The 15,188-nt window shown below is 45.7% G+C and overlaps 1 protein-coding gene and 1 pseudogene across 1 annotated transcript in view; both read left to right on the forward strand.

Moving 5' to 3' along the window:
• SERTAD2 (SERTA domain containing 2) overlaps positions 1-13,320 on the forward strand; it is a 25,579-nt gene extending 12,259 nt beyond the window's left edge. The window contains exon 2 of the mRNA XM_004369269.1: positions 8,077-13,320. Coding sequence (XP_004369326.1) covers positions 8,081-9,022 — 942 coding nt within the window. The 5' untranslated portion in view covers positions 8,077-8,080 and the 3' untranslated portion in view covers positions 9,023-13,320. The remainder of the gene's footprint in view (positions 1-8,076) is intronic.
• On the forward strand, positions 3,901-6,289 carry LOC105756304 (suppressor of SWI4 1 homolog pseudogene; annotated as a pseudogene).
• Positions 13,321-15,188: the final 1,868 nt, after the last annotated feature.

Here is a 15,188-nt window from a genome sequence, read left to right on the forward strand (position 1 = left end):
GATTGGACTGGACTGTGGGACATAAAATGATACTTGTGAAGAGTGTGCTTCTTAGCCCAAATAGATACATGAGACTAAACGGGCAGCTTCTGTCCAGAGGTGAGATGAGAAGGCAGAGAGGGTTAGGAGCTGGTTGAACGGACACGGGAAATCAGGTGGAAAGGAGGAGTGTGCTGTCACAGTACAGGGAGAACAATTAGGGTCACATAGCAATGTATGTATAAATTTTTGTATAAGAGACGAAGTGTAAACTTTCACTTAAACTACAACAAACAAAAAAAAAGACATTGAGCTTGAAACATCTTAATTCTGCATATACAATTTTTTAATATGTCATTTGTCAGTTACCATCACAAAAATGCTGTTTATTCCTTTTTTTCTACTTAAACACAAATACAGAAGACCTTGAGACTCAAAAATGATTATAAAGATATTCCCAAACTTAAACATTGAAAGACCAGTTGGGAAAAGCCTAATTTGAGGTTCTCAAAGTGTGGTCCCTCGGCCAGCATCACCTGGGAGCTTGTTGGAAATGCAGATTACAGGCCTGGCCCCAGACCTGCTGAAGAAGAAACACTTGGGGAGTAGTGGGGCCCAGCAATCTGTGTAACAAGCCCTCCAGCTGATTTTAATGCTTGCCCAAGTTTGAGAACTAAAGAATAAGAGAGGTGTTCACTGAATTTTCTGGGCTGGAGCTTTCCTGCCCAGCCTCTCTACCTCAGATTTTAGTGTGTTTTGTTACCCAGGACCTGCCCTGTCAAGCTGTCTACCACTGATGTCTGTTCAGCTCTCTGCTTTCTCACACCTCCCCCCTGTACACAGTTTTGTTCAACCTGGGGGAGAGACACACACACACACACACACACACACACACTCACACACACTCACACACACACACACACAGCCTTTACCTTGCAGTTCTTCTCTGGCTGTCCCTTCTGTCTTTTTCATTCTTTCCATTTACCATTCATTTATTCGGCAACTATTTATGGAGCATCAGTTCTGCCCTAAACTGAGGACACAGAGATGAACACATAGCCTGTGCCCTCAAGGGGCTTACTGTCGGGGTGGAACAAACATTAAGAGACAGTCACACCCTAGATATACATGTTGAATGGTGGGACTACAAATCCTATTTCAAGAAGCCTTCCCTGATCGCCCCAGCCCATGATGATCCTTCCTGTGGGTGCCATTCAGAGTCTGGAGTTTGCAGAACTCTGAATAGTGATACAACCAAGGTCTTCTGTTCCTCTGGTCCTTTGTCTTCTGAGGAGACTCCTTTGCTCTGTTGTTAACTGCCCTCAAGTCCATTCTGACTCAGGGCGTCTCCGTGTACAACAGAATGAAATGTTGCCTGGGCCTGTGCCACGTTCTTGATTGTTGGTACGCTCAAGTTCATTGTGGCCACTGTGTATTTTGAGTGCCTTCCGACCTACAGGGCTCATCTTCCAGCAGCATATTGGACAATATTCTGTTGTGATCCATAGGGTTTTCATTGGCTAATTTTCAGAAGTAGATCACTAGGCCTTTCTTCCTACTGTCTTAGTCTGGAAGCTCCACTGAAACCTGCCCACCATGGTTGACCCTGCTGTTATTTGGAAAACACTGGTTGCATACCTTCCAGCATCACAGCGACATAAAAGCCACCACAGTATGACAGATTGAAAGACTGGTGGTGGACCTTTGTACTACCTAGTGACATTTGTTAGTTTTGATATATTTTAACATCATTTCCACAACAGAGTATAGCTTTCGAGGGCAAGGTCCTTCCTAATGGTAAGATGTGCACTTGAAAGGCAGGTGTGGAGGACGGAGAGTTTTATTCAGTATTAAACTTCCTGGAAAACTCTGGAAGAGGAGTTTTCATTTATATTCCTACCAACGAGTTTTGTTCTTTATTTTCAAAACTTGGTTTGTTGCAGTTAGTATTTCCTAAAATTTATGCCCAGAGAATCAGAGTGTTGCAGAGTTTTGTTTCTGACAAGTTTCGTGAGGCAGCAGGGCGTTTTGTTCAAACCTTAAATTAAGAGCCAGTGCACATTCAGTAGAAAAGTGGCTGTGGCTAGTTGTATCTGAGAAGAGGGAGGGAGCACTGCTCGAGCAGTCTGAGGGGACATGTGCGGTCCAGGTTCCTCTATGTGGGGGTCTGTAACCCAGCCCTGAAGCTCAGGGTCCCTGTGGGTCTTTGTCTGAAAAATTAGAGACAAGACATGGATTTGGGGGCTTGAGTCTTCCTAGGCTGAAGGAAGAGACAAAGTGGGGTGTCAGAGCCTTGGGGTGACGTAGGAGCCCGTTGAGCCATAAACCTCCCCCTTCTGTGAGTTCCAGGACCACCTCCTGGTGTGTATGCCCCTCAGCCTCAGTGTGAGCTCAGCTACTGCTTCCGCTTCCAGCTGCATCCTAGTAAGGCCTTTTAAAAGGTCACGTGCCTCCTGGTGTCGCTCTTAAAGACCTATTGTTATTTTCTTAGAGTGGCTGAGGAAAAAGAGGCTTCTGAGGAGCAGCCACCCGAGCCCCAGCCCAGAGACCCCAGGAAGGGCTGGCATTGTTGGACTTCTTGCCCATAGGTTCTTAAGATGCATGTATTTTCTTTTCTTCTTTAAATTGTGTCCTTAATACAAAACCCTAAGAGGTGAGATTTAGTCTCACTACCCTCCACTCTGGCTCAAACACCCTCAAACCTAGGAGTTTGAGGCCCCTCCCAACCACCCCTCCGTGGGAAGCCTTACTCCCCAAACATTATTGTGTTAAAAACAAACTTTGGGAAAACTTGACGTTGTTTTTCAAATAAAAATGTGGGGTCGATTTTATGATGTTGCATTTTATTCCTTTCTATACATTTTTTCAGTAGAATTAGATTTAAAGTCAGGATTCTGTGTGTTTTGCAATCTCAGTGGGTATGTGGAGCCAGTTTTACCTCATAACATGAACAGGAGAAATGAAGGCAAACCTGCTTTGAGACAAACTGTGTCATAGGTCCTTATTTACACACTTGAAAAGCATAAGATTGGATTTGTGTATCTGTTCTGCTCATGGATTTTGCTTACAACGGCCCTCCTCCCTGCTCTTCTGGGCAACATTACAAATGTCTTACCAGGCTTTTTCTAAATCATCAGATTACCACACAGCTCTGGACAGCTGGGTCATTCTAATTGGAAATTAGGTGCTTCTCACATTGGAATCTCTCTGAAAGTATCTCCACACATGTCTTTTCAGCTACTGGATTTCTGCTAAATACCGATAGTATTGCCTGGCCCCATGGGCTTTTTAAATATTTCCACTCTGTAGATTCAGTGATTATTTCTAGAGAAATGTGAGTTATTGAAAAAGTCCTGTTGTCTATTCCAGCACCGGATCGTTAAAAGGTAGTTCTCCATAGTGACTAAAAGAAAAAGTCCACACTATCTTACCTCAATATTACTTCTCCCGCAGAAACCAGTGAAAATTCAAAGTGGCGATGAGCTGATTCGGTTTTCATTGTTTGTTACGTTTACATTTTAGAATAGTGTTTCTCAAACTGTGCTGAGGACCCTGTTTTGGGTTTTTTTTTCCCAATCTTTCACGCACTAATACTTTTATAAAACAAAATAAAAATTACTAGAAAAACGAAATAAAAACAGGAAGATGTGGAAAATACAAGCCCTGTTTTTTTTTTTTTTTGTTTTGTTTTTTGCTGTTTCAAATATTCAGTGGGCGTACAATTACTCTGTCAATTTGCTATAAAAGTTTCTAAATTCTACAATATCTGTACTTACCTCATCATGGGCTGGTAACAGCTCACAGATGAGCACCATCTATGGACCACATTCAGAGAAACGCTGTTTTAAGAGTGTATGTGTGTACTTGTTAATGTATGCACGCGCACACTCATACTCACACACACTTTTAAATGTGTTGGGCATGATCACATTATTTTGCAGCAGCTTTATGTGAGAATTAAATGCACTTAGTAAGCACTTTGGCAAGCATGGATTTTTTTCTGGAAGTATTGAAATACTTAATTTTTAAGCAAATAGAGATAGTGTGATTGTGAATAAAGTTATTTTGTTCAAAACGCAATTGTCCAATAACACTTCTAACACATAAAGTAGAAAGCGTTTTGTAACATGGAGTGAAATCACCCCAACTCGTAATTCATTCTCAAGTTTAATTGGGCAGAGATCCTTTAGAGAGGAAAGGTTCTATGTAAAATATATATACAAATGAGACTTTTACCACTAAACAGTGGGAAGTATTTCTGTCATGTGAAGTGTTAGATAAGTGAGTTGTTTATTATACCTTCCCTACATCAGAGAACAGTTAATTACTTGGCTAATCTTTGGTCCTAGTGATTGACAGCCATTTTCTTAATGTTTACAAAATGAGGGAGAGTGTTTCAGACAAGTAACTCCATATTCTTCATACACATTAGCAAATTCTTAAGCTAATTCTGACGTTGATAGATTGCAACATTCTTCATGTTTCTCTCCTGAAGCCTGAGGCCAATGGAGTCGGTCACCACAGGTGGGGTTCAGTGCCAGGCAGGCCCTATGACCACCCTGACTTCTGCATGTGTGCCTTGAGGGGCAGTGTGGCTTTCTTGAGCAAAGTATTGGACGGAAGTTCTGTGAAGTTTATGTTTGACCTTATTCCTTTAGGGTAAGATGCGTAATTCAAATTGCTAATGAGGTATAACCAAAAAACTGAACCTGTTGCCATAGAGTTGATTCCTACTCATAGTGACCTTACAGCGACCCAGTAGGACAGAGTAGAACTGCCCATAGGGTTTCCAAGGCTGTAATCTTTACGGGAGCAGACTGCCACATCTTTCTCCCATGGGGCAGCTGGTAGGTTTGAACAACAGACCTTTTGGTTAGCAGCCGAGCGCTTTAACCACTGCCCTAACAGGGCTCCTTATAGTGAGGTGTAGGAGGAGATATTTAGCCCCTTAAAGGCCAGGCTTTATGCATCTGTGGGACTCCCCATAGTGTCTAAGACAGCATAGATTTGGAGTGAGTTCAGAAAGAATGAGGCAATTCCATAAGCGATAAGTAGAGTTTAGAAGAAAAATTGGATAATTGCAAAGCAATTGGCTTATACAGTCAGGCTCTGTAACGTCTGGGCAGTGTCCAACTGCATATAAGTCTGTGGTCCAGCGTGCACCCTCCAGGGGATGCCCATCCACCCCTCCTAGCCCACAACAGCTTTGGCCCCCTGTGGCATGCACATGAATCTCATGCCACTATGTTCCAGAACCTGTTCTCCTTCAACATGCACAAGGTAAACACCACTAAGCACTGCCTTCTCATCAACTACAACCCCGACTCCCTGGAGCTGGACTTCCGCCATTATAGTATCAGAGTCGTTCCTGTGGGTGCAAGTCACGAGATGAAGAAGCTTCTCCAGGAGAAGTTCCCCAATATGAGCCGTCTGTAGGACATCGGGGAGCTGCTGGCCATGGGCACAGGGCTGTCAGAGAGTGAGGCGGAGCTCAAAGACGCGAGCACAACATTGCAGAGCTGCCCCAGGTCATTGCCGGGCACAGGGACAAGCAGGCCCAGTAGAGTGCCATGTGGCTCACTGAGATTGATCCTCGGGTGATGCTGCAGATCATCAAGATCCAGCAGGTGTCAGGGAGGGGAATGTGCTGTTCCACAGTTTCCTGCACAAGAGAGGGAGGAGCTGCAGGCCATTCTGGTAGCCAAGGAGGAGAGGCTGCGGCTGACGGCCCAAAGGCAGGCCCAGCAGGCCCACAGTGTGCAGCACAAGCAGGAGCAAGGAGAGGCCCACAAGAAGAAGCATCTGGTGGGCATGAAGAAGGCCCGGGAAGAGGCCGATGGGGATGTTGATGCTGAGGACCCAGGGCCCTGCTGAGGCGGAGGGCTGACTGACCTGAGGAGGAGGAGGAGGATGAAGCTGAGTATTTCTACCAGGCGGTGAGCGAGGAGCCTGACAAGGACCTGGTCCCCAGGCTGACCGAGCGAAGCCAGCCTGCCAGGCCTGCACGTAAGAAGCAACGGGTAAAGGATTGCATACCTCAAAGCCCTAGGGCAGGTCCTGTGGAGCCAGGGCTGGGTGTGACCGCCTGAGAGAGAGGCTCCACCTTGAGCCCCAGCAAGACCTGTGGAATGCCCCAGATTGGGACTGAAGGATGCTGCCCTGGGGCCCCCGCCGTGCTCCAGGTGCAGCCTCGGGTCTCCTTTTATACAGGAGCTGTTTCCCTAACTCCACCCCCACTCCCATAATAAATGACTGACATTCCCAAAAACAGAAGGGAAAAAACAAAAAAAAACCTCTCCTTTTCTTTCTCCGGGGGATGCCTACAGCCCAACAAGGCAGCGAGCCTGCCCCACAGCTCCCTACCCTCAGGAACAGGCACCCCTGCCACTGGGAGGAGTGGGCACCTGATCCTGCTCCCGAGCACCCAAAGTCCACAGGTATGGTGGGGCCTGGCCTGGGCGGGGATGCTGGTTTGCCAAGACCACTCCCCTGCTGCCTGAGCCTGTGCCCGAAGCCTCCCCACTGTGACCTTCACGGGGCTTCGGCCGGACGGGACCCGCCAAGGGCTCTCTGGAGGCATCTGCAGCAGAAGCTGCCAGGGCCCTGGGCTGAACAGCAGTCCCCGGGCCCCTGCACCCGGGAGCCTGGGCTGGAGCCTGTGGGCCCGGGTGTTTGTACAGCATCCAAATCACACAACGTCCTATTTCACAGAATGTATCGTGGATGTTAAGCAATGCATACCTGTATATGAAGAAATCAGAAAGATGTTTGAGGAGAGAGTATTAGCATGCCCCGGGTGTCAGCGTTGCAGAGGGGGCGAGGGGGCGAGGGCTTGTTGTTAGTTGCTGTCAAGTCAGCTCACAGTCGCCTTATGTATAGCTGATCCTGCGCAGTCTTCGTGATCACTGGTATGTTTGCCTGGCTTAATTAGAGCCATGGATCCTGGTGTGGCCAGCATAAGAACAGCTGTCTTGATTAAATGGTTAGAAAGTAAGATCTGTGAGGCAAAGGCTAGTGGCCCTGACTGAGATTGTTCTGTGTAGAGCATAGGAATTCTGAAAGGCGGTGATGGCGAGGTGACTTGGAGAGGAAGAAGGCCCACTGTCCAGATGACAACCAGCTGATGGGTGTCTTCACCAAAGCCAGTGGTAGAGAGAAATTAGCTGTGGGAGTCAGGAGAGATGATGAGGCAGAGGTTCTTCGTGTCGGTTTTAAAATTCAATCCATTGCCACATTCACGAGGTCTGAGACAGGAGGCTGCTGTTTCTTTGAAATACATCTGTGTCTCAGGAATCACAGTGGGTATTTTATTATGAAATTTCTCAAGTACCCAAACAGCAGTGCTCATAATCAGCAAATTACTTTTAATTTAATCCAGTTTCATTCAGACATAACTGTATGCAGTGAAATTGGGCCAAGGAGAAACTTGGGCTGGAAAATACACATTCCTGCACTTGATTCTAGGATGAAACACGATGGCAGCTAAGTCACTGTGGTCATTTAACACAGGCCAAGTGCTTCACCACACGTCACCAAACAGGCAGAACAGCATTGTGCATAATGAGGAAGGAAGAGCGTCTTGAAAGCACACACAGTTCTCCCGACATGGTGCGCACTCCCCCTTCTCTAACTGGGTTCTTTTAATTGTTCAAAATGTGTCCAAGCTGTGATTTGTGACACATGTATCTGTGTAGGTCAGAGCGTTGTGAGTGTTCTCTCGGGCTTTAAAAATAAATTTATTTGGGGGAGGGAAGTTGAACCTGCATGTTAATGTTAGGCATGCGAACACAAGCACATGAGCTGAGAAAATCAAAATCACTGTTTCCATGGTAACTCTTAACTTGTCTGTGTCGTACACATTTCTCAAGAAATACATTTACCAGACTACCTAGTGATAAAATTTGCTCCACGGGCCTCGTAAGGTAGATGTCCCAATTCTCCCTCCTTCCAAAGGTCTCCCCCCAATTAATCTGTTCTTCTAAGTGATACAGGATGAGGAACTGAAGTCCAAGTCCTGACCTCTAAATAAGCTCCTTTTTTATTTTGGAAATTTGTTTTTGTGTGATTAATTCCATTTCCTTCCTCTCTCCTTTGCAGATATATGTTGGGTAAAGGAGGAAAACGGAAGTTTGATGAGCATGAAGATGGGCTGGAAGGCAAAATCGTGTCTCCCTCTGACGGTCCATCTAAGGTGTCCTACACCTTACAGCGCCAGACTATCTTCAACATTTCCCTTATGAAGCTCTACAACCACAGGCCCCTGACAGAGCCCAGCTTGCAGAAGACTGTTTTAATTAACAACATGTTGAGGCGGATCCAGGAGGAACTCAAGCAGGAAGGCAGCCTGAGGCCCATGTTCGCCCCCTCTTCTCAGCCAAGCGATTCACTCAGCGACAGCTACCGAGAGACTCCGCCCGCCCTCAGCCACCCTGCATCCCCGCCCACCCATCCCTGCGACCTGGGAAGCACTACGCCCCTGGAGGCCTGCCTCACCCCAGCCTCGCTGCTCGAGGACGACGATGACACTTTTTGCACTACCCAGGCCACGCCTGTGGTGCCCACCAAACTCTCGCCTCCAGCTCTCCTGCCGGAAAAGGACAGTTTCTCCTCGGCCTTAGACGAGATCGAGGAGCTCTGTCCCACATCTACCTCCACAGAGGCCACAGCAGCCACGACTGACAGCTTGAAAGGGAGCTCCAGTGAGCCCAGTGCCCCGAAACCCGAGGGCCTCCCTGAGGGCCGGACGGACGACCCGAAGCTGATGGACTCTCTGCCCGGGAACTTTGAAATAACCACGTCCACGGGGTTTCTGACAGACTTGACCCTGGATGACATCCTGTTTGCTGACATTGACACGTCGATGTATGATTTTGACCCCTGCACGTCCGCATCCGGGACAGCCTCAAAAATGGCCCCCGTGTCGGCTGATGACCTCCTCAAGACTCTCGCCCCTTACAGCAGTCAGCCCGTTGCCCCGAGTCAGCCTTTCAAAATGGACCTCACGGAACTGGACCACATCATGGAGGTGCTCGTGGGGTCCTAAGACCGAGGGGCCCGGTGACATCCGTACCCACCCAGACCCCACAAGTGCTCCCACGGCCCCCACAACTCTCTGCACTGTGCATGCACCCTGGCTTGCCTTTTTCAGAGAAAAAGAAAATTTTACAAAAGGATCACACTAGTTTTTGCTTTGAGCAGAGTTGGAGTGCCTTCATCCAAGTATGACCACTTTTAATATGCTTTTTTTGAGTGGTTCCTCAGAGACCTTCTACCCTGTTATAGGAAGGAACACATTTGAAGACAATGCTGTTATGATGAATGACAGACAAATAGTCCAAGTGAAGCACAAGGATTAAGTTGGGAAAGCTGTACATTGCATGTGCATATTTGTCTATTTTTTCTATAAGTTTTATTGCAAGAGGTAAAAAAAAAGAAAATATATATATATATATTATTTAGATAATCTCAGTACCTTTTCTGGCATTTTCGCCCTGTATAGGTTGACTTGGCAATTCAGCCTTTTTAGAGGCATTAACTACTCCTCGTAAGTGTTGCATTTACATGGCTGTTTAGAAACTGCTGCCCAAATTTATTTTATATTTTTGTACAGATTCTGCAGTTTATGATATTGTTTTTCTAAAAACAAATGCTGTTTATACATATGAGATAGCTATTTTGATAGGATTTGCTCACATAGTTCCTGCAAACTTCAGATGTACAAGTTGTACTTGTACTTTTATAGAATTGTAATGTTTTATATGTGTATGGTGCAAAGAGAAAATTGGATCAAATCAATCTGCAGTTGATATCCCCAAATGCAGACACACACACACACACCGACCGCTTTAAGAAAGGGCCAGACGATATCACACCCACGCTTCACAAGCACTGACCCCCTGGTACAAACACCTGCCAGTACTGTGATTCCCAAAGCCAGAGCCCGTCGGCTCATCAGACTTGCATTAAGCAGTTGGCGGGAGATGGCTGTGGAGCTCGGGGGTTAAGTGATGGCTCTCCTTAGCTTCCTCTTTTGAGCGGAAGGCTGCTGAGTGACTTGCTCAAGTGTGTATGTATGCCAAGTTTGCGCTTTTAATTTTTTTTTTCCCCCTAAATGAAACCCAAATCTTTCTCTGTGGCATAATTTTTATTATGATCTGAAATTTTACATCTGAACAAAATTTTATTAAAAGCAACCAACCTTTTCATGGAACCTAAAGCCCTATTGTAATGCTCAGGGCTCTTAAAAAAGAAAGTCTCCCCAGAAGGCATCCATCATGTTGCTGAATTGTCTTTTCCAGCTCCCCTTCCCTGGAGCTTCTGTTCCCTCTGTTGCTAAGTGCTGAAAATGGCGTCTCCACCATCACCACAGTGAGCCCAGCTCACCTCCACCAGCCCAGGACACACTCTCGTTGTGATATCCGTGGCTCCCGAACCTGGAGCTTGTCACGTTCCATCACAGCTTCCAACCTGGTTGCCTTCTTGAATCAACTGCTTTAACTGCTTCACATTTTACAAGGCCGTTTTACCCAGATACACAGACAAGACTTTCTATGCATGTTCCTCTTCCCCGCCCCACCCCCAGGACACTTGAGAAGTAGCTTTTTATTCCTAGTGGTGTACATTTAATTTTAAAACGTTTGCAATGTATCATGCTTGTTGCCGAAAACTGTTTATGGCCTTTTTGTTTCAGTTGTTTTCCTTTCTTCCAATGGTACTTTAGCTGTTGAGTGCAGGTTATAACCTATATTGTTGAAATGCAGATGGCTTCTTTAGAAATAACTTTTATATTTATTTAAAAATTTTTTTTTTAAATTATGGGATTTTGTTTTTGTTGTTGTTGTTTTTGTTGTTGGTCATTTGTCAATATTCAGTCACCCATTCTGCTCACTTCTTGCCATGGATAAAATGGAGCCTTTCTGGCCAATTAAAGAGACAACTTTATAAAGTGGCACTTTAAACAAGCCATAGGTAGTTTTATTTTTATAATGCACATGGCAGAGCAAATACATTTGTGATGAAGGAACTGCTTGTCTAAGCAAAAGATTTTGTGTGTGATGTAATTAAATCTTTCTACGTTCTAATTTACTTCTTTCCCACTTGAATATGTCTTAAAGGCTAATTGTCAGCTCAGTAGAGCAGTGAGAACCTGATCAGATTGCGCTTGTCCTCCTGCAAGAAGCCTCCACACGACTCCTCTGTTGCTACAGATGTGTTGTCTTCTCTGACGGGATGAGGGACCACGTAGTTACGGTGACGGTTGTGGTAGATGCAGCCAATGTCACTGTGTCTGTCAGTTTTGAGGACTTTCCTTTCTTGTAGAGAACAAGTCTGCCCCAGACTCCCTGGTTTTGATAACCGGAGGACACGGGAATCTTGCCACATGCTGCACACAAATACATGCACAATAGTGTTGATTATCCCGAACAGTGACATGGTAAAGCAGTTGATTTACCATTGTTACAGTAACTTAGAACTGTACTTTTGTTGGATTAGCAAATCGTGTGTTTAAACAAATCCCATATGTTGGGCAACAGTTCAAATAAGCAGAGAGAAGTGTTGCCTGAAAGTGGTTCTCTGACTCTCTTGTATTTGTAAGGCTGGGCTGCAAAATCAAAACAAAAACCCCAACAACAGCAGGCAAATGCTTTTTTAAACCCTGGACACCCTTGCTGTAAATTCTTGCTATTCAGAGTCTCACGAGGAAGACCTGGGGAATGAGTGGGCCCATTTTCAAAAAGAGCAAAACCATCAAGTGTTGAAATTATCTTGTGTCTTATTTTCATAGAGTGATGTCCCAACAGGAGAGAGCCTGCGCCCCAGTGTGGTCTCCAAGTCCCCATTGGACTGGGGGATGTGCTTCCAGACCCCACTTGGCGGCAGTGCCTTCCTCCCCTTTGTAAGGGACGTCACGTGGCACCTAGAGCCGAGCAGGCAGTCTGAGGTGCCTTTATGAGAAAGACAGGCTGGGGCTGGGAGGGCCGATGATTGACAGTGATGTGCAATGAAGTGACAAGATGAGAGCAGAATAATAAGAGCTTTGAATTTGAAGTGATTTTTTTTTCCCCATAAGTTATTTATTCCTTTTTTTTTCTGTGTAAATATATTTATTGTACTGTGGAGCTCTAACAACATCTGGGTTGTAACGTGCAGAATGTACGGTAGGAATGTATTCTCTTGTAGGAATGTAAATTTGTATTAAAAAAGGGGTCCAAGCCAGACCCCTGGGTCTTCTTGTATGCACAGTCCACATTATTTTTACTCTTTTCTCTACTATGGGTCTATTTGAAATATGCAAAAGGTATGGATGAGGAATGTTTCAATACCTCCAAATTTTTAAGAAAATCAAGCATCAAAAGGTTGATATTTTTAAAGTTTTTTTAGTAGCACTTTCTCTTTTATGACAGAAGGGGCAACCACACCTACACCCTCACTCATACCAAAGAGTGAGAACTAGCCAGAGCCTCCAGTACACCTCAAGGGTCTTTATCAATTGAGCTTTTTATCGCCATAGCCCCTTGGAGCGCCCCAACTGCCCTGAGGTCAGTCAAGGAAATTTTCTTAAATAAATAAAATCCAGAGAGCCAAAGTATCAACTTACGGATCGTTTTTAAAGCTTAAATTTATTAGCCACCTTTGTGGTACACAATGAATTATGAATACCGCAGGGCGGCCTTCTTAAATGACAGATGTAAAAAAAAAAAAAACAAGAGACTCGACTCTGTGCAGCGATTGTTACTCTACTATCTATTAATTGTCTTAATTTCAAAACCTTGCTGTTGCAAATTGGACCTTTCTACGTTTTCCAAGAGCCTTGGAAAGAGCCTGTCTCACCTGCCTGGCTGTGTGGGTGGTTAGCGCGCCGTAACCGCTGCGCACCTCACTGGCAGAGAGGTGTGTATGGTTCTGCCTGTGTACAGTTGCCATCAGTACTTCTAAGAATGAGTCTTAATGGTTCTTGAAGATGAACTGGGATCACATGCTATTGCAAGCAAAGCCAATAGAATTTTTGGACTTCCTTTGGAGATAGTAAATTCAGAAGAGAAGTGCAGTCTGTACATGCAAACAACCATGATTTTGGAAAAGCTGTAAATAGTGACATGTTTGGTGCATGGTTTTTGAGGAGGGCTTTTTGTCAAAAAAGAGGTGTAACCTTTTCCCCCACAGACCTGAGAGCTGTGCCTTTTCTATGCAATATTACAGACATTACATCGGAACCCAGATGGCTGTATTCACATGTAGGTTTGGGCTGTAATCTAAATAATTGGACAGATTAAATGTACATGGAAATGAGCAGTCTTACTTTTGTAGTTTTATATTATACAATAAACAGTTAAAAGATGAGTGAAGTGTGTATGCACTGTTTTCTTCAGACCAGAGCACAGCCAGCTAATAGGTTATAATTTGGTTGTGTTTAAGGAACGGTCCCTGGGTGGCACAAAGGGTTAAGTGCTCAACTATCTTAACCAAAAGGTCGGCCGTTCGAACACACCCAGATGCACCTCGGAAGACAGGCCTGGTCACAGCCTTGAAAACTCTATGGCTAGTTCTATTCTGCACACATGGGGTCGCTCTGAGTTGGCATCGACTGGACACCAACTAACAACAGCAAAGAACAGTCCACAAGTGACCTCTGCTCAAGAGTTGATGCTGTTGACCTTCCCAGCCTGAACTTGTCCTCTTAGACTCGTGACACCTTTCTCTCCTGGTTTCCCCCCACCTCTTGGACCTGTCTCAAACTTTTTCTCAGGTCTGTACCTCCAGATCTTTCTAAACACTTTTTTCCCAGGGTCTGATCTGTGACCGGATGTTTGCCAAGGCCCCCTCATTCTACTGCTAGGTTTCCTGAGGTGGTGTAATTCACCCAAAACCAAAAAAAAGAAAAAAAAACACATTGCTGTCGAGTCGATTCCAACTCATAGCGACCTTGTAAGACAGAGTAGAACTGCCCGGTAGAGTTTTCAAGGAGCCACTGATAGATTGAAACTGCTAACCTTTTGGTTAGCAGCTGTAGCTCGCTGTAGCTCTTAACCACTCTGCCACCAGGGCTCCGTAATCCACCCAGGACTCCAAATATATTTCCAGCTCCTGCCTTTCTCCTGAGCTCTGGGCTTCAGGTATCTACCGAGATTGACCATCTCAAACTCAGCATGTCCGAAACAGTCTTGTTCTCCCATGAGAGCTGATCCTTCTGCGAACTTTCTCACTGGCCTCATTACCCTTCTCCCAGGCCTGAGCTGGCTGTCCGCATGCAGCCTGTCACCCAGTCAGAGCCACCGAGTGTCCCCTCCCTTTGCTGCCTCCTTTGCCTCTCCACCACGGTTTCCCCAACTCAGACCCTCTTCCCCTCATCTCTGATTATTGCACCTGCTTCCTAACTAGCCTTCCTGCCACGACAATTTCTGTAGCATGCCTGATGCTAGAGTTGACCTTCTAGAACACCAGTGGTTCACGTGATTCCTCTACTCCGCATCTTCCAGTTATTGTGTGCCGTCAATTCAGCTGTGACTCACAGCGACGCTGTAGCACAGAGTAGAACTGCCCCATAGAGTTTCATCTTCCAGTATGCCCCCTGATGTATACAGTCCAGACCCTCGGGCCCCTCCCTATCCCCCTCATCTTCCAGGGGTTAATGGAGGAGATCTGTGCGTCCTCCTGGCAGCTGGGCCATCTTAGGTGGAGTCGTGAGGTCCGGCCATACCTGGGCATGAATTGGTCCAGGCAGTCTGGGGCCACCAGACCAGCTGCTGAGGGAAGAGGGGCTGGATGTGGGAGCTATGGGAAAGAAGGGGTCCAGTCAGTCTACAACAGAATATGTGGGGGGCGAGGAGGTGCTGGGGGGGTCAGGATGAGCTCTTCCCAGTTGTCCTGTGGAGACACTCATTGTCAACTAGAAATAAGGTACTGCTGCTCAGGAGAGAGGTTTGTATTTGAAATTAGGAGCATCTGCTATTAGTTAGCGGTATAACTTGAGGGAATTACTCAACCTCTCCATGTTTGTGAGGACAAGATAAAGCCATAGCTCCTAAACTCTTTGAAAATGTTGGCAGTACAAGAAAAATGCAGGTTACGGATGTTAACATCTCATCCCTAGAACTGTGTCAGGCACATAGTAGGCACTCAAAACGTTTGTTGAATTAAAAGGGAAAAAAAAATCGTGTAGTTCACTTTACTGTATAGAATGAGAGACGGGCAGGACTCCACCTTCTCCA

This window comes from Trichechus manatus, unplaced genomic scaffold (genome assembly GCF_000243295.1).
Source record: "Trichechus manatus latirostris isolate Lorelei unplaced genomic scaffold, TriManLat1.0 scaffold00004, whole genome shotgun sequence".
Classification (NCBI taxonomy): domain Eukaryota; kingdom Metazoa; phylum Chordata; class Mammalia; order Sirenia; family Trichechidae; genus Trichechus; species Trichechus manatus.